Below are 20,328 nucleotides of genomic sequence, written 5' to 3'. Positions count from 1 at the left end.
GGAATTTTTTTTGGGCAAAACGAATGCTTGGAATGGATTCAGAATCATGAAAACCCCCTAGTTTAACATGTCACATGCTACTTAAAGCGTGATGAAATCTTGTGATTTTTTTTGACATTTTTGCCTTATATAGGATATTTATGGTATATGGTCACATATAAACCCCAATAAAACCAATTGCTCAATGCTGACAGGCGGTCAGCAAGTGGATTCATGAATGTATGTATATAGACAATATTTTAGGCCAATCAAAAATAAAAAACTACCAAATTTCAAAGAGGTAGTGGTCGGCAGTCTGCTTAAGACTTGCTTGATTACTATCAAAATATAGAGCTTTAGCCTTTTAACAAAATTAATTCTGTTGCAACAAAGAGAGAAAAAAAACACCTTACTGCATTAAATTGAGTTATAAATGTTATACCTGAACGTCTTTCACTCAGCATGACACAATTTGTCTCTTCTCCAAAGCAGTCTGCTCTGCCTGCACGGCCCGGACAACAAAATGGAGACACCGCACAAAGCTGAAGTCCCCCGAACCATGGCTGTAGTAGGACCACATTTCGGGTAGGATGGTTTATTATTAGACATTATAGAAAATGTATGTCTATGAATGCAATGCTAATCATTAAAGGAAACATACACAAAAGTGGCCAGATTTACACAATAAACGATAAAAACAGCCTCTGCTGACACTATTAATTACTTGCAGAGCAGATGATAGTAAGCAGAAACATTCTGATATAACATGCAAATTGCATGTATGTATATGCACTGTGATATATCAGCAATTGTAAGGGTAGCACAAACTATAGACAAACATTAACGGCTATGCAATTCCATTACAATATGAACATCAGAAACAACAAAACAATGTATTAATTTCATTCATTGTTCTATTTATTTTTTACATTTAGAGTTGTGAACATGCCAGTCTTATACCATCCGCCAGGCGGTGGTGCAGCACCCACATTACTCCTACTTCCTGTGACCTTGGCTCAAACAGACCACAGAACACAGACATTAACTGAGACAGTGCGGTAAGAAGTTCTTCAGTTATTTTACAATGTTATACCTGAAGCTGTTTCACTCAGAATGAAACACATATGTCTACAGTACGCACGACACTGCAGTCGACAGAACACAGAACTTAACTGAGACAACGAACAGTCAGTTGGCAGTGATGTAAATAGGTTTTCAATGTAATGAGTCCCGGGATGCAGGGCTGGTCTTTTAGATGAGTCCCAGGGACATTGTATGAGTCCCACTTCAATGACGTTTTAGCAGTCATATTTTGCCATTTTTACAAATTGCAGCATTTAACTCGCATTTAATTTGATATGGTTACTTATAATGTCGTTATATTCATGTAGAAAACATAAGAAGAAATGATTATTATAACTAAAGCTAGCAAGATAAACTAGAATAAAAAACAGTAGTGCATCCTGTGGATGCAGAGGTCATTGTTTTATTGCGTCCCTTAACTATAAACTGCGTTTTGGGATGCAAAATGCACCCTATTTTAATCTCTGAGTTGGTAAATGTAATGCCAAATGGGACCACAAGTTGGTCCTTCCTTTTGTTTACAAGCTCTTTATTAAATGGATTTATGCAGTAGTGTTATACCATGATGAAGATCCAAATGATTAGTCTTGTCTATTCACAGCATCACATCAGAGCGCAGCCGCAGTGCAACATCATGCCGTGGTGTAGATGTTTCTCAGCATCCTAACTTACAGGTAACACTGCTAGGAATTATGACACAATATGAATTGTTTTGTGTATTACTTAATGGAACCCATTCTTAACCCTAACTTCATATAATGTTTCTTCACTAATGCTTTTTTACAAGAAGACACATTTTCTGTCTACTATACTCTGTAGTCTCTCACACCAAACTGTTGACTCACACAAATTTGAAATGGTTCCGTCATGCAATTTGTGTAATGGAAGTGCTGAAAATGACTCGAGTAAAGCCTGCAACGCACCAAACCGACATCGGTGGACATGCACTAAACAAACCAGCATCACTGCCTCATCGAGCTTGCTTATCAATCAGATTCCTTATCGATGGTTTTCTATTCGTCGTTGGCACCTCATGAGCTTGTATATTTGCTATTTTTAGGAATGCATAGACCAAGAGGTCGGTTTGGTGACATGTCATTGATTCTATGTGACATTGCCATCTATTGCCGTGCCAGTAGTGCCTAAATAGTTGAACGCTTGGGGACAACATTTAACTACATCTGAGTAATTGGTGGTATTATGTTCTTTTTTGTTATTGAGTGGCATTAAAAAGTCTCAAATCTGACTAAACGTGCTGAGACCCTGTGAACAGGCCTCATGTATTTAAACCTTTTCTTTGCTAGGGACCCCCTGGACCGGGCCCCACTTTGACAACCACTGGCCTATAGGCTTGATTGCTTGAGATAAAGTACATTTCTCTTCCATTTATGTTTCATAGACATGGCTGCCACCTGGGTATGACTATCATGTGTGCTCCGTTGAGGAGAGACCTACAGAAATGGACCACAGTGCTCTTTGTGCTATTGTGCGGCTCCCATTGAAGACGGAAGAAGAAATCAAAGAGTGGTTTCTGAAGACACGCTGCACTCCTGTGACATGGAGGGTCAGGAACACAACACAAATTAAAGGCCAAAAGGTTATCTATAAGGTAATTAAGCATTGCAGCTGTGCCTGCCTATACAGAATAAGTGCTGTAGAAGCATAGAAAACACCACGTTTACCCTTATTCTCCCCAACTTAGTCGTTATTCCAATTAATCACTCTCAGCACACATTTCTCTTTCTATTGATGTATTGATTTGCACAACAGGAGGGTGCAGTACTTAGTGCAGACTAGTCATTGGTCCGACAACCGACCTCAAACCATAACCAGCGCATGTCCGACATGCTGGACCAAATTAAGCATACACCCCATGTGCAAGATGACCCCACCCCTCCCACAATATAGAAAACGTAGACATTGATTTGTCATAGTGTCAAATGATAACTGGACCGGAAGAATAAGCACAGGAAAGTACAGTTCAATACAAGGTCTGCTAAAAGGATTAACACCCTGAACACCCGGGGTTATTTAATCCATTAAATCAGAGCGCCCAGCGATTTATAGCAGCGGAGCACTTTTACCGACGGACCTGATGTTATCTCGGATGTGGCTGATGCAGCTAGATGTAGCCAAAACACACTCGAGGCAATCGACAACAACGGGAGGTATGATTAATTCTAACGCGACGGGACCGCAGTGGGCCATCTAAAACATAATCTTTTCTTAGAATTGGACGGAATGATTTAGATCAAGAGTTATTCACGTTTTAAGATTTTTGGTCTCGTCGGCTAAACAGGGGGGGAACATTTTCGATGACGTCCCACTGTTGTGCAACATCGAGTAATGCGCAACAGACCCTCCCAGCCTGTGCGATGCGATCAGTTTTGATATCAATAATCTCCATCCTTTTGACCAATCTCTGTCTTGAGCGCCGGGCGTTACTAATTGATAGGGCGGAGAACTCCGTCCTGTGCACTCGGGTGTTAAAAAACCCAAGAAAGCACTAATGTTTGTTTTCATTGGGGTCCTCCATTTTCAATTTATCAGAACAGTTATACAAATATACAGTACTATGCAAAACAAAATCATTTAAACGTTTAGAAATCAAAAGTAAAAAATATGTACAGTAAAGGGGGTCATTTTGATAAGGTAATGCTGCAAGTGTACACATTTCATTTTCAGAAGTTGTACAAGTGTCAACACAACACAACACACTACCACGTCAAACCAGGCACAACAAACATCAAAAGACCATCAAAAAACACCAACTGTCCAGCTTCACTCAACATCACCCTGAAGACAGACCTTGGACGAGATGGAAAAGTTAGAGTCTCACGGTGAGTTGATTGAAGTGTTGTCATTTGAAACTGCTCCACAATTCTAGAGGTGCAGTAAGTGACATTTTATTGTTTTAAGTGTTAAATAGCTCTATTATTCTGATAGTAATAATTGCTGCAGAGCAGCATGTTTTTTATGACAAGGACCCCTAAATTGATGACGGTGAAAAAAATATGTAGAGTTGCAATAAAAGTATATTCTATATACATTGTTTTTCAAAATAGACGATCTAAATGCTTGTAGAACGGCTAATTTTGAATGGCCTAATGAAAAATATATTGTTTTACTAAAGAGATGGAGAGATGGGTAGACCTCTGTTACTGAACAATCATTCTATAGCAATGATTACCAGTCAGAATATAGATATTTAAGTTATTGACACAGCAAACGTTTTGATTTAACCAAAACAGGCTAACATATTGCTGTGCTCCTTGTCTCAGGAGTAAGGACTCGCATATGCCACAGTATCCAACAGTGATCATTCTTAAGAACACCCACAACCACAACTTATACGAGGCAGCTGCTCTGAGGCATCGAGACGTCGGACCCAAGGCCATCCAGACTCTAACCAGAATCTATAAATCTGGAGTACACTCTCCAAAGGCTGCCCATGCAGCACTCCAGAAACACCTGAAAGCAGAGTACGGTGACAAGTATATATATGCTTCTGCTGACCGAGCCATCTGCCCTGACCTAAAATTCTGCTACAGGTATGTTCTAACTTAATGCTTGTTTTTTTTTTACCCCTTTTCCTTCCCCAATTTAGTCGTTATGCCAATTGATTCCTCCCCACACACATTGGTGTGCTGTTGTATCCTACTGTCTCACCTGCCAGTGAGGAGCCCCTGCAGCGAGGACCTAGAGGGCTCTAAAGTATGTCATGGCTTTGGAGCTTCCACTATGCGTAAATGGTATCTTGCGGCCATACTACCCACTATACATTATGCCGACACCTATATTTGCGGGTGGAGGTGTGTCTGTAGGCGTGTTGATGCGCTTTCCCTATATTGCTTATAATCTTCACACAGGTTTCGGACAAATGAACGCGCCTCCTCAAACCACCCGTAATATGAATTCCTTTTGATAAAATAATGCACTCCTGAGACCTGAGTTAGAGCTGCCTCAGCTTGACGCATGTTGCAGAACATTCACACTAGAGGCCTCGTTCTGTCTTAATTCTCCACAAATCTCTGTGATTGTAAGTAAAGGCTAGATGTTAAGGAAGCAGCAGGTGTCATTTCCATTTCTATTTCGCAGTTCAGTCAATATAGTATATTTTCAGCCAATCAGGAGAGTGTACCCATTTATCGGATTCCAGCTCAAATTATGTCTGCTAAGTGCTAAGGTTGTTATTGTGTCATCACTTCCAATCTCATGTGTTTATCCTCACTCTCATTTTCTGTTTACTGAAGAGCTGGAGAGACTATAGCATAAAAGTTTAGAGAATTATCAGAATTTAGAGCTTTAACACACAAAGCATGCGCACTCGCCAACAACGTTGCAGTCTTGTAGATCGGTGTGTGTAAGCATGTTCTAAAAAGCAATCTTTCGCACAGAATCCGAGACCAGGTCTTAGGAAAGCCAAACTGCCGACGTCAGGTCTCCAGCCTGCCGAAAGGTCAGGAGAAGAAAGCGTGTCCAGGCGTCCCACAATGTGTGACAGCAGATGAGGAGCAGACTGACAGTAAGTGATTATAAATCACACACTGACTTCCTCACTTCATAACACACACACACTCTGTCAGCTGACTAAATGTTTCTCCACTGTCAGGCTCCCCAAGTGTCTTTTGGAACTTTGTGGGTCTCTAACTCAGTATACAAAGCTTGTATATCAACTCTGAAACTCCCCGGCAACCAGTGAAAGGAAGCTAGGATGGTAGTAATGGGGTCATGTCTCTTACACTTTGTTATAACCGTCACGTCAATCTTGTCCCAACTCTGCAAGAATGTGTTGGCCTACTGGGGGAAGTTACCAAAAGATGGGCAAAAAAAGTTGCGTGCAATTTTGGTTTTCATTGCTGTTTTTGCATGACACTGTTGTACAACTAAGTATGAAATGTGAATTAAGTATTTAAGGGGACTATTAACTCAGTCTAGTATCACTCTGCCACCAGCAGCACAATAAATGGTTCCTATTCAGTCAAAGTTGAACTTAAGCAGGGGTAGGGGGAGTATGCTCTCGTTTGAGGAACTGAACTGGTCATTAAATATGATATCCCTCCTCGCAAACACTTCTTTAAATATCTGCAACTGAGGGATTTTATTAGAACTAATCTGGAGCAATCCATGCTGGCCCCATCCATGTCTGTGATGGAGAAAGCTTTTGTTAATGACCCATTCAAAAGGGGGATAATATCAGATTTATATGCCCCATATGGTTGACTTTTCTCCAGAGTCCTCGGAAGATAGGCTTAATGCCTGGAGAACAGATATTCAGGAGGATTTAACAGTGGAACAATGGAGTATGGCTTGTGCACAAGATCAATCCCAGACTGGGAATACTCGTCTAAAACTTCTACAATACAATTGGCTTATGAGAGTGTACATCTCACCAGTTAAACTTAATAAGTATAATTGTAATATTCCGGATGTATGCACCAGATGCGGTGAAGATAGATGCACATTGTTCCACTGTCTATGGTCCTGTCCAAAATTTATGGAGTTTTGGGGGAAGGTCGGGCAGGAAATACAGAAGATTTTGTCAATAAATATTGTACCAGAACCAAAGTTCTTCCTGCAAGGTCTATATCCAGAGGGACACAATATAAATCATAATGAACAAAAGTTTATAAATATGTCTTTTACAAGCTAAGAGAGTAATAGCATTGACCTGGAGGAGGCCAGACAAACCAAGTATTACACAGTGGTTTCGGGAATTGTCTTTATGTTTACCTTTGGAAAAGATTACATACATTCTTAAGGACAAACAGGAAATGTTTCAAGATATATTAAGAACAATAATTTGTCACATTTAATGGATGAAGCTGAAGAGGAGTAGTGTAATGTTCATTGTTGTTTTTTGTATATTTGTATCGTCATTTGTGTGTCATTACACGTAAGCTATATGGTAGAAATAGGTCAACAATACAAATTAAGGTAGTTTTGGGGATTCATTTATTTGTAATGAGTGACCCCCAGTTCCCCCCACCAAATCACCGGAACTAATATTCACCAACACCAGACTAGAACTCCCACCACGAGACTCAGACAATTAATACCTTTGCAACCACTATATTAATAGCAAGTATTTCCTACTGCTCCACAGTCCAAAGATCTGAACTAACCCTTTAAACACAGTTCAGTAGGACCAGGATGGGTGTTGACATTTTAAATAACGACTGCTTTTGCCTCCATCGTCTCCAGACTTGATGCAAGGTCAAAGTTCACAGCAGAGCCCAAGCCAAGGAGACCTCGGGACCAATCAGGAGGAATGTGAAGATGAAAGTGCTGACTTTCTGTGTCTTTCTTTGTCAAGCGACTATGAAGAGGGTGAGAATAATAACTTTGTCACATCTACACTTACCAGTAAGACGCCTGAGGGCGAGAAGCGACCTCGTCCTAAAGGGCGAGGTCGCGTGCACGCATCCGCCTGGGTGACAGCAGGCTGCTGGGCGAGCGCTTTGGAATGGGGGGGTCAGATCAACATATCTGCCTGGGTGACAGCAGACTGCTGGGCGAGTACTGGCGCTTTGGCATGGGGGGTAAGCTCTTAATTTTCGGGCCTGTTAAGAAGTTTTCGTTGGCTGCCGGGTGCGGCTGCACTAATAACTTTGGGGCAGGCCCGTCTAGAGTTTAAATGGACAGGTATCAGTCAAAAGGGAGACATTGGAGAGGAAGGATGGATGGGGAAGGATCAACATATGGAATGTCAGAACAGGTCAGCTCCATATATGGAGATCTAATGGTTTGAGGTTTGAGGTCAGATGTAGAGTTGCTGGCCAATATTGATGACATCAGGGATCTCCTTATATGAGCTTAATATAGATGACATCAGGTATCTCCATCCCTGATGATGTCACGTGATGTCATGTGCTCCATCCCTGATGATGTCACGTGCTCCATCCCTGATGTCACGTGCTCCATCCCTGATGATGTCACGTGCTCCATCCCTGATGATGTCACGTGCTCCATCCCTGATGATGTCACGTGCTCCATCCCTGATGATGTCACGTGCTCCATCCGTGATGATGTCACGTGCTCCATCCCTGATGTCACGTGCTCCATCTCTGATGATGTCACGTGATGTCACATGCTCCATCCCTGATGATGTCACGTGCTCTCAACCCGACCAACCAAACAACCAACCAACACACACACACTGACGGGAAATGCAAGATTCCATAGATACTCTCGGTCGGGTTTTTTCTGCACCGAGCAAGAGAACAACAACCGGTCAAGACACCACACACAGCATTATGTCATCGTAACATCCAGTTACGGATATTTGGCTCTTCAAAATAAGGGTTGAAAGCGGAAAGATCTTGGCAATTCGTGATAAATAGATTAATTAATCCTGGCGGGCGACCTTCGGTCGCAATAACTTGTAGATGAACTATTTTCTGTGTGAAACTGGCATACATCATTGTACGGTATAAATCAGGCTTACCTTCATGAACATTTGGTGAAAATAGCAGATAGCTATAGCTCAGTTGTGAATTTGTAGATCTGCAATTTTCACTATTTGATATACTATTTGATAGGGTTTAAGTGGGTATGTGGATAATTACATTTTACATTTTATTTTGATTTGTGCACTGGGAATTAAAGTATACAGTACTTAGACTAAGAAGTGTTTCTGTTGTAATGTTGAACGATGTGTTTGAACAGACACAGAGGACCTGGTGGAGAGCATGATCAGAGACATTAGCAGCCTGAGAAAGGACCCCATCTACAGTCAGGCCATTGCTGCCATGGCCAAGCAGTTTCATCACATCAAATCCAAGCAATCGAGACTGTTGTCTGCCATGCACTGCTTTGGTAAGGGCCAGACCTCTTCCAGAAGAACAGCAACAACACGACCAGGCCCACTGAGTCCATGTCAGCCAACAGCAACCCCTCGTCCTGTTACTAAACTGAGCTCCAAGAGGCGTCTGCCGTCTGGTCGCCTGCAGACAAACAGCAGACCCATCAACAGACAGCAAATGATTGAGCATCACAAATCAGCCTTTTCTGTAGAAAATAATGAATTGATAAAAAGACAGAAAATGATTGAGTATCAAGCAGTAGTAGTAGAATAGAATGGAATGGATCGATACAAAGACAGAAAAAAATCAAAGCAGTGAATGTGTTGTGGTTGCACACAGACTATCATACAGCCTGCACTGTAGCCAACGCTACACCAGGTAAATGCATGTCAACTGTCTAAAATAGAGGGTATGCGCATGCTTAAAGTGAATGGCACATCGAGTGGCAAAGCAACAGGCAAAGTGAGTTTAACATTGTTTAATAATGTTTAATGGAATCAGATAGGACTTTTCTGTTTGGATGTATGGGCTGTCAAGGCCAGAAAGTACTTTTTGCCACTCAGTAGGCATTCCTGCATAACTTCCGGGTTTGATGATGATGTCACGCGCATACTCTCTATTGAGCAGAATGTGGAATATACCGTAGCATAGATGGAATCATCCCGGTAACCCTTTCTTTTACAGTAATAACCATTAAATTACATGGTTATTACAAGGTAGTAAGGAGTAATTACTGGGTATTTACTATGTAATTACATGGTAACTACAGGGTAATAAACACAACAATTACTAGGTAATTATCAAGTATTTTCTTGACTACTACCCGGTAATTACCATGTAATTATGAGTATTTACCAGGTAATTACATGATAATGTAACCAGTAATTACTATGAAAACTAATCAGTAATTACTAGGTAATTATCAAGTATTTTCTTGACTACTACCCAGTAATTACCATGTAATTATGAGTATTTACCAGGTAATTACAGGTATTTACATGGTAATTACATGGTCATGTAACCAGTAATTACTAGGTAATTATCAAGTATTTTCTTGAATACTACCCAGTGATTATTAGTATTTGCCAGGTAATTACATAGTCATGTAACCAGTAATTACTCAGAAAATACAAAGTTTTCCCCAGTAAGTATTAGGTAATCCTTATGTATTTTCCTGCCAACTACCAGGAAATTATAACCTATATACTAGGTAGTTACCAGTTAATTACACTGAAAATACTGGATAATGGCCATGTAGTTAACTAGTATTTACTATACAATTCACTGACGACTACCAGGTATTTACCCATGAATTAGTGAGCCATGTGTTATCAATCAATTGGTGCAGTTGACCGTGAGGCTGTTAATGACGGTATTTACATTGTAATTACCAGATATTAACCTGATAACTACCATGTATTACCCAGTCCATTACATGTTAACTACAGGGAAATATACCCAGTAAGTACTAGGTAATTATCATGTATTTTCTTAACTACTACCCGGGAATTACCATGTAATTATGAGTATTTATTATTGATTCATGCCTTATCAATCAACTGGTGCAGTGGCCGTGCGGGTGTTAATGACTATTTACATTGTAATTACCAGATATTAACCTGATAACTACCATGTTTTACCTGGTAATTACTCAGCATTTACCCAGTAACTAGAAAATATTTAACCGGTAATTACCTGCTATTTACCCAGTAAGTGTGATTTGTATTTACCTAGTATATACTAAGTAATTAAAGTGGAACTGTGACTGTAAAAGAAAGCGTGGTTTGTTTCCATATTACTACCTGGTACTTTCAGTATTTACACAGTAATTACGGTAGAACTGGACTGTAAAAGAAAGCGTGGTTTGTTGCCATGATATTACTTGGTAATTACTCAGTATTTATCCAGTAACTAGACAACTATTTACCTGGTATTTACCCAGTAATTAAGGTGGAACTGGACTATAAAAGAAAGTGTGGTTTGTTTCCATGATATTACCCTGTACCTTCCCTGTAATATTCAGTTTGTAATCAACGAGTAGCCCATGAACTCAAGAATGACACAATGATGACAGTTTAAGGGTTTTTATATAGAGATGGTTGCACAGCCACAGACAGACATGGATGGATGATTGTATGAATGGTATCTGAAATGACTAACCTTAACACACTTATCACTGTAAAGTTCAAATACATTAGCTGAGGCTAACTTAGCTTGTTAGAGCCCTGTTAGGCTACCATAGATGGCTGCCAATGTTAACCTAGCAACATGATTTAGCATAGCAAATACAGGCAAAAACTAACTTTTTAGAGAACACATAGATGAATGAATTGTTGCAACATTAATTAATATTGCACTGTATAAACAAACAATGAGCATACTTCCTGAAGAACGCATTCTGTGATCCTGTTTGTCTGAGTCTGTGTAGCTGCATGACTGAGTGGCTGGGAGAGTGAGTGTAGAGAGTGGAAACTGACTCCAATCAAGATACAGGTTTGGGGGATTTAGCAGGTGTTGGGAATTCACCTAATCAGGTCCAGGCTGGGGTTGCCATGGCGATCAATTATTTTCTACAGGTTAAACCAGTGGTTTTCAACTTTGGTAACCAAATGGACCCTTATAGTTCTTTAACTTTTGAGAGCATAAAATTAAACCAAGTGGACCCTTACAGGTCATATTTTTATGAATAGTTAAATAATTGTTAAACATCTGCATTAATTAATTTACAAGAAGTCTAAGTTAGAGAATGTAGAATAATTTAATAATTAAATCTCATCAAATGGTGGCCCGTGCTGTGGCTCAAATGCTAAATAAATAATGGACCTTGATTTGAAAAGGGTGGAAAACCACTGGTTTAAACCATGAATTGTAAAAGTAACTGTGTACAAAATTCCCCATAGCATTTAGTGAAGGCTACTTCATGCACACTCTATTCATATTGAGGACCCATTTTTCTACTTTAGTTCAGGCTTCTGTTTGGGCAGTGTAGTCAGTGCAAGAGGACCCCAGTCCAGCTGCAACTCTACATGCAGCTACACAGACAGACAAACAGGATCACAGAATGCGTTCTTCAGGAAGTATGCTCATTGTTTGTTTATACAGTGCAATATTAATTAATGTTGCAACAATTCATTCATCTATGTGTTCTCTAAAAAGTTCGTTTTTGCCTGTATTTGCTATGCTAAATCATGTTGCTAGGTTAACATTGGCAGCCATCTATGGTAGCCTAACAGGGCTCTAACAAGCTAAGTTAGCCTCAGCTAATGTATTTGAACTTTACAGTGATAAGTGTGTGTCATTTCAGATACCATTCATACAATCATCCATCCATGTCTGTCTGTGGCTGTGCAACCATCTCTATATAAAAACCCTTAAACTGTCATTGTGTCATTCTTGAGTTCATGGGCTACTCGTTGATTACAAACTGAAATATGGTTATTACAGGGAAGGTACAGGGTAATATCATGGAAACAAACCACACTTTCTTTTACAGTCCAGTTCCACCTTAATTACTGGGTAAATACCAGGTAAATAGTTGTCTAGTTACTGGATAAATACTGAGTAATTACCAAGTAATATCATGGCAACAAACCACGCTTTCTTTTACAGTCCAGTTCTACCGTAATTACTGTGTAAATACTGAAAGTACCAGGTAGTAATATGGAAACAAACCACGCTTTCTTTTACAGTCACAGTTCCACTTTAATTACTTAGTATATACTAGGTAAATACAAATCACACTTACTGGGTAAATAGCAGGTAATTACCGGTTAAATATTTTCTAGTTACTGGGTAAATGCTGAGTAATTACCAGGTAAAACATTGTAGTTATCATGTTAATATCTGGTAATTACAATGTAAATAGTCATTAACACCCGCACGGCCACTGCACCAGTTGATTGATAAGGCATGAATCAATAATAAATACTCATAATTACATGGTAATTCCCGGGTAGTAGTTAAGAAAATACATGATAATTACCTAGTACTTACTGGGTATATTTCCCTGTAGTTAACATGTAATGGACTGGGTAATACATGGTAGTTATCAGGTTAATATCTGGTAATTACAATGTAAATACCGTCATTAACAGCCTCACGGTCAACTGCACCAATTGATTGATAACACATGGCTCAATAATTCATGGGTAAATACCTGGTAGTCGTCAGTGAATTGTATAGTAAATACTAGTTAACTACATGGCCATTATCCAGTATTTACAGTGTAATTAACTGGTAACTACCTAGTATATAGGTTATAATTTCCTGGTAGTTGGCAGGAAAATACATAAGGATTACCTAGTACTTACTGGGGAAAACTTTGTATTTTCTGAGTAATTACTGGTTACATGACCATGTAATTACCTGGCAAATACTAATAATCACTGGGTAGTAGTCAAGAAAATACTTGATAATTACCTAGTAATTACTGATTAGTTTTCATAGTAATTACTGGTTACATGACCATGTAATTACCATGTAAATACCTGTAATTACCTGGTAAATACTCATAATTACATGGTAATTACTGGGTAGTAGTCAAGAAAATACTTGATAATTACCTAGTACTTACTGATTAGTTTTCATAGTAATTACTGGTTACATTACCATGTAATTACCTGGTAAATACTCATAATTACATGGTAATTACCGGGTAGTAGTCAAGAAAATACTTGATAATTACCTAGTAATTGTTGTGTAAATACCCAGTAATTACTCCTTACTATCTTGTAATAACCATGTAATTACCATGTAATTTCATGGTTATTACTGTACTGTAAAAGAAAGGGTTACCATAATCCCTTGGGTCATGATGCATCCACCTGTATTGGCGGTGCTATATATGAGCACACGTCACCGTGGGATATTTCACTTCATATTTCAAACACATTCATCTTAACGTCTACTCTGACTTGTGTTTCACCCCAGACGTACTGTAGACTCTACAGTGTAGAGTGATATTCATTTCATCAGACACTTAGGAATTGGGGCGAGAAGCAAACAAGAAAATAAATTACGGTGCTTACGGATAGCTTTCTAATCTAATGTGTTCATAAAGTAGTCTACTACCAATTTTATTTCTAACCCAAGTTCTCTGGGGAGCCAATCAATGTTGAGTTGAGAAAAAAAATTACATTTGCCAATATCGGCTTATGACATGTGTAAATTAGCTGTTTTTGAGCCAGTGTCTGAATTGATTCCAACCATTATTTTGAATTAAAACAACTCCCTGATCATAAATGGACCAATGCCTTCTTTTTTCTTGTGCCAAAAATAGCCTATGTATATAATGAATGGTGCAATGGAGGCTTTACCAAGCACACATACATGAAGTTCACAATGCAATGGGTTGTGAGCTTGTAGATTGGTATCTAGGCTATTACTCTTTGAGGCCAATACTTTTGTGCTTTTATCCATGTACATGTTGGAATATTTAAACGTGGTATTGCTACTTTAGTAGCAATACTAAAGGTGTGTAGGTGTGTGTGTGTGTGTGTGTGTGTGTATGCGCGCGCACAGACGTGTGGATCGGAGCATAATGAGCATTGCGGAACGAACTGGTGACTCTAGAAATATTTATGATCAGCTCTTGGTTTCCCAAAAGCTTTCTCACAGAAAAGGATTGAACTCAACTTCCAGAGTTTGCCCTGACAAACTGGTCTGCTAGTCTTAACACTGTGCCTCTGTGTGTCATACTTTGCATCTAAACTAACCCAATAAGCCCTGGGAAACGCGCTAACCACGTGACTGTCAGTTTGCTAAATTATAATGATAAACCCTAAATTGTGTAAATAAGAATTGTAATTTTTGTGGACCTTTGCTCTCACACTTGCTTCCAATGTCCAAAGAAGGTTTGCTCAAGGCACAAACATCACTACAGAGTAGTGCATGGCTTGCCATTTTACTGACATGGAAGGATTTAAATAGACCATTGTAGAAAACAGAAATTCTATAACTGAAGTTTATTCTTATTTTTAAAAATGTATAAATTATATCAGTATTGGTTACTGCTGTATATTATTTTTGAAGTTTCATCAAGTAATTGTTAAAAAACAAAAACAAAACGGTTATAGAAAACAATGAAAGTAAAATTAGGAAAATAAATGAAATAAAGTCACCCTGTGTTTGATTGTCTTATAAACACATCACGATTGTAACAGAGCATGCCAGCAATACTGCCTCATCAAAGTTGGTGAGTTTATATATTGTCAATTACTTGCATGAGATGGTGGTGGAGTTCGTTGCTTTAGCAGACAGTTTGAGGGTCCAATGTTGTTAAGAGGTTTTGTCCAAAGCTTTTTTTACTACTTTCCATTGGTTCAATATTTTCGAAGCAACACACCGACATAAAGGGTGTTCAATAGCACTGATTTATAAAAACAAATTCTAAAATGGAGTTAGGTTTCCTCCCGGCGATATCATAACATGACTCCTGAGTCCTCACTAGTGTATCACTAGTGAATCATGTTTTTATTCAAGAAGTTAAGCCTGGAAGATCTTTATTAATTTTATTTGACTAGTATTTTGAATAGTAAAAAGAAACAGCACAGTGAGTGATTGTACCCCAGATCTTACATTATATTATGTTGGGATATTAATGAATAAAATCAATGACTCCTGAATTTTAGTTTTATATATTTAATGAGAGAGAAATGCAAAAATAGAAATACATTTTAAAACTTTATATATACATATACAAAATTGATTAACCGTTGAAACCGGGAAAGCATCCGTCATTTTTTATATAGCACCCTTTGGCATAATCGCATACATTGGCTATTCAAAAATATATGTACGATATGAGCTTGTATATGAAAAATCATGAAAATGTGTGCAAATCTTGAATATATATGATTTTAAAGAGAACATTTTTAACTCAAATCTTTACCTTCGGAGGTCCCTGAAAATGTTTTTTGACATGAGGACCTTCCGTGGCAAAATACATATAATGTTGTCATGAAAAAGCTTGAGCACCACTGATAAGAAACATTTTTTTTCCTTCATTTTTTTAAAGACATTTGTAGAATAGGCAACATGTTTTAATGGGTTAAACATGAACTGATTCACATGACAAGGACACTATCTTGGAGGCGTGCACGGTGCAATAGTTAATCGAACGTTAACTGGAAGAGTGGGCACCTACTGTAAACCTCAATGTTAAATCAGCTATTTATTTTTTCTAAATGTAAAAAATAAAGCATTTGGAAAATGGTCTGAAGTAATACGTAAAGTATATAGGATGCATGGTACATAATTAGCAGACCTAAATGTATCCTTCAACTATGCCCCTAATGACTGGCTGATCACAGGTTTTGTAGCAATTTGTTAATTGTTGCAAGTGTATTTTAGGCCTTAAATGTTCAATTACTTCACATATTCTTTTCCAAATTCTTTATATTTTTACATTTTGCAAAAAAAATGCCCAATTTAACATTGAGGTGCACACAATGTTTAGATGTTGCACGCATCCATCAAATTCCTATCGTCATGTGAAATCAGTCCATTTCTAATCAATTTTGAGTCAGTGCAGTCAGTGTATAGCCTGACACTCAGTCTGAATCTTCATTCCGTTTCACTTCATTATTCAGAATCAAATTCATTGTTCTGAATCACCAGAACATATTTTCTTAATGGGCGTGGCTAGCGATTCAGGGCTGGAGCCAGGCTAGTCAGTGTAGGGACAGTGTTTGTCTCTGTGTCTACTGACTGAGCTCGCTGAACTCGAGTCTCTGGCTGTGGCATTAAGATGTTCTCAGAGGGTTCGATATGTTTCTCCAACAGTGGCCGTGGTGGTCCTGTGTGACAGCTCGCAGGTCACCACCAGGTTCTGTCAAGGCCATCTTGATCCTCAGCAGAGTGGGACCGTTCTAGGTGTGCCTCGTTCTCCAGGCTCGCTGCATTGGAGGCACAGCACATCTTTCCCCCAACGGAGGCTTACAGTAGATACTATGATGGCAGGCTCAGAGATGTAGTAGTAGCTATGGCATGGGGGAGTCTGTCAAGGATCCCTCGCTGAACTCCTGGGCTCCACCGGATGTCTCACCGATCCATGAGGTCCGTAGGGTGCTTACATCACCCTGGGGTGTCAGCAGGTTCTCTTCAGATGTACTGAAGTACTTTGAGCCTACAGAGATGAGTGTGACAGTAAGTACCGTCAGTCTAGGATCATTTGCAGCATTATGTTGAACATCTAATTCAGTAGTTCTAAAAGTGGGGTCCGGGGACCCAAAGGGGGTTCCAGGGGGGTCTCCAATAAAGATAACAAATTTGTTAATATAGCATAAAAATCTGTTCAACCACTAATACATTGGCTATTGACAATATCCGAATCTACATGGTCACAATACAACAACGCGTCACAATGTAGATTTCCAAAAGAAATCTTGAAAAGGTGAAATATTTTGAATATTTTGTAAACATTTGAACAGCACAAATCTTGTACGGATGGAGGTACACAAATACTTTCAGATGGATGTCTGTGGCCAAATACATATTCATCAAGGATCCTTGACAAGAACATTTTGAGAACCACTCTTCTAATTCTATCAAAGACGATTTAGTTCTTTATGGATACTCACTCTTGGACTTGCTTCCCTTATGCAGGAAAGCCTGGCTGAAGTCTTAGTCGTCTTCAGGAAGCACAACCAAATGTCCTGTGAATCCAAGTTGCAAATCTTGCAAGGTTCTTCTTTGCCCTCTCTGCTCTCTGTCCTAGGGTGTTCTCCTCTCTGTCTTGAGGCAGTGGATCGCTGGTCTCACCGCCCAACATGACTGGAACTTTCTCCAAGAGGCACTGTGGTAACACACCTAAGAAGAGCACAAGGGAGGTCATTGATTAGTTGATCAGCACATATTATCAAACTAAGTAATCAAATGTGTTAGGGATGTATCATGTAAAAAAATCAAATATGCACTATTTTTAACTTTACTTTACCAAATGCTTCTCTTTCTATAGAATGAAAATGTGTTTTTGTGGGTAAACATATTCCTATCTTCCAGTCCTGTAAATAGCCCCTGCCTGATGACTAAAAGTCTAATCTCTCCCCCTGGTGGAGGCAATTAGTTTATTCTAAACAAATAACAGGTGATGAAGTATATATAGGGTTTTAAGTGGTTAACTGTCATAAATTAAATGGCATAAATTAGAAATTAACTGTGGCGTCTAGAGTCTTACCGAAGTCCTGAGCATTCTCTATGAAGCACTGAATGACTGCTCTCTGCAGCTTGAGGTTGGTTTCCATGTTCTCAGTTCCCTCTCCAGGTGGAAGGAGGTTAGGGGTCAAGACCACAGACAGGTTATTGCTGTCCATCTTGTTCTCTGCACTCCTAGGGTAGAAACAAACGGCAATCACAATCACAGTACAATTACAATCGGAATCCTTGTATTTGGCGGTGCATTGATCACATAGTAGAAAACACATAAGCATAAATCTGGAAGTTGGTTGAAAAAGCTGGTGAACACACTTACCTCTTGGACACACTGTGGAGGAAGTAAAAAAGGTAGCGCAGCACGCTGGTGTTTCTGTCAGGCAGTTTGCAAGACAGCAGCAGTGTGGCGGCGGTTCTGTCCGCCTCACTGGTCAGCTCCTGGGCCTTCAGAAAGGCATCATGCAGCTCGGTGGGCAGGATGGGTTCTGGCAGCTCCCTGAAGAACTGCTTCACCAGGCCGGCCACAATATGGGGATTTGCTGTGGACAGACACTCTTCCTTGCCCGCATCCAGCTGGACCTGAAGAAACAATGCAAAAGTTGTGTTTAGACTTAATTTATATTTCAGGCACTGTCAGTATGGGCTCTCACAATCATGACATCTTATTGTTGGTTAATTGTCATATATAAATAATTGTGATTAATGATTTAATTGTGTTTTTGGCATTAAACAATGGTACCCTACATATGAATACAAATTAATTTCTGTTTGCCTATTAGGTTTAAGCAATGACAGCAAAGTCAACTAGAGCCATTACTCACCCTGAGTGCTTTTTGTCTAGTAATGGAATCTGTTATTCTGAACAGGCCCTCTTCGTCAGTGTGCTCCAGCAGCATGGTACATGCACCCACCAGAAACCTGAGAAAGCAGACACATGAAATGAAATTAGCAAAACAATTAAAATAAACACCATTTGAACAGGAACATTTAACTGACATAATTTGCTGGCTTTTAATAATTTAATTAAGTTTTCCACTTGGACACTCACCTTGGCACATCCCCGTGGTCAGTATGACACTGTAGGCTCTCCAGCGGTGCTCCGAAAACCTTCACCTGAGGGAGGAAAAGTATAGTAAGCAACATTTAAGATTTCACAAAACAAATGGACATTTTTCATCAATTAGCGAGTAAAATTACATGGCTAACAAATTAACCCTGGCTGCTAAAAAACCCAAAGATTTAGCGCAAAAGATTAGATCCAATGGGTGATCCAATTAAGGATGAATGCCATGCATGGATGGTTATGCATTGGTAATGCACTGTGCTCATATGGCAGATGATACATTCAGAGACCCAGGTCTGACACAATTCATCTAAGTTCCCAGAACTTTTCGCCAACTCCCGCATTACTAAAGGGATGGTCGTCGACCAGGTGCATGTTTTTGAGAACAACTTGATTGGGCATAAGAACTCTGCTCCAGGTGAGGCTCTAACTCACAACCTCGGCATTGCTTAGCAGGTTACTGTCATATAAGTACCGCGCGCTAACCGATTGCGCCACTTAGATTAGATATACATTTTTCTACCATAATAGACAAAATGTACACTTATAGTTATAGCTCACTACAGCTGAGGTTTGAACTAACAACCTCAGCATTTCTCAGCAGTAAAATGCACGCTCCCTCTGTGCTTTTGAGGACAACTTGATTGGGCATAAGATCTCTGCTCCAGGTGAGGCTCGAACTCACAACCTCGGCATTGCTTAGCAGGTTACTGTCATATAAGTACCGCGCGCTAACCGATTGCGCCACTGGAGCATACATACACACTATAGCTCACTACAGCTGAGGTTTGAACTGACAACCTCAGCATTTCTCAGCAGTAACATGTAGCATACCAGGCAGCCTTGGGAAACACACGCTCCCTCTGTGCATTTCAGCCAATTACAACGACCACTGGTCGAGGAACAAAATGAAACATTCCAGTAAATAATGCATTCTAGGTTTTTACACTCACCTTGCGCTTGTTGCTCCAAGTCCATGTTGACATATTCCTTCCATTGGTTTTGCTGCAATCAGGCGTTATAATGCCATAAGTGTTGAGCTGCTGCTCAGCTATAACACCACGGTCCAAAATACTCATACACATAACTGTTGCTGGATATGGATATTAATATAGGTTATAAGTCCTCTGCGTCTGCTCCAAAGAGTTGTAGGCACCTCAGTGTTGTCCAGCTGATGTGAGAGGTTTTGCTAAAAATCAGTTGAAAGTAGTCCTACAGGTATTTATTTGAATTATATGTGACGTTTGG

The 20,328-nt window shown here is 39.5% G+C and overlaps 2 protein-coding genes across 4 annotated transcripts; one reads left to right on the top strand and one right to left on the bottom strand.

Annotated features, from left to right (window-relative positions):
* Positions 1–473: 473 nt before the first annotated feature.
* On the top strand, positions 474–9,462 carry LOC306915229 (uncharacterized protein). 3 transcript variants are annotated; one of them, XM_079492510.1, is made up of 9 exons: positions 474–564; positions 915–1,037; positions 1,664–1,736; positions 2,462–2,671; positions 3,748–3,902; positions 4,344–4,613; positions 5,460–5,587; positions 7,267–7,392; positions 8,731–9,462. In XM_079492510.1, the coding sequence occupies exons 1-9, from the start codon at positions 503–505 to the stop codon at positions 9,138–9,140; spliced, it is 1,557 nt and encodes a 518-aa protein (XP_079348636.1). In that variant the 5' UTR covers positions 474–502; the 3' UTR covers positions 9,141–9,462. The 3 variants fall into 3 exon arrangements, with proteins under 3 accessions (XP_079348636.1, XP_079348637.1, XP_079348638.1); XM_079492511.1 differs by lacking the exon at positions 474–564 and having other exon boundaries at positions 914–1,052; positions 1,688–1,736; XM_079492512.1 differs by lacking the exon at positions 474–564 and having other exon boundaries at positions 933–1,044; positions 1,677–1,736.
* A 6,084-nt stretch (positions 9,463–15,546) lies between these two features.
* Positions 15,547–20,280, bottom strand: LOC306915232 (inactive Rho GTPase-activating protein 11B-like). Its single transcript, XM_079492515.1, has 7 exons — positions 20,034–20,280; positions 19,066–19,130; positions 18,839–18,935; positions 18,337–18,596; positions 18,043–18,194; positions 17,447–17,675; positions 15,547–16,992 (listed from the first exon to the last, which is right to left on the bottom strand). Exons 1-6 carry the CDS (start codon positions 20,163–20,165, stop codon positions 17,500–17,502), a joined length of 882 nt encoding a protein of 293 aa, XP_079348641.1. The 5' UTR covers positions 20,166–20,280; the 3' UTR covers positions 15,547–16,992; positions 17,447–17,499.
* Between the last annotated feature and the right edge of the window lie 48 nt (positions 20,281–20,328).

Source organism: Electrona antarctica (genome assembly GCF_951216825.1).
Source record: "Electrona antarctica genome assembly, chromosome: 22".
Classification (NCBI taxonomy): Eukaryota; Metazoa; Chordata; class Actinopteri; order Myctophiformes; family Myctophidae; genus Electrona; species Electrona antarctica.
Note: the sequence above shows the minus strand (reverse complement) of the source record. Positions and strands in the feature narration are given on the sequence as shown.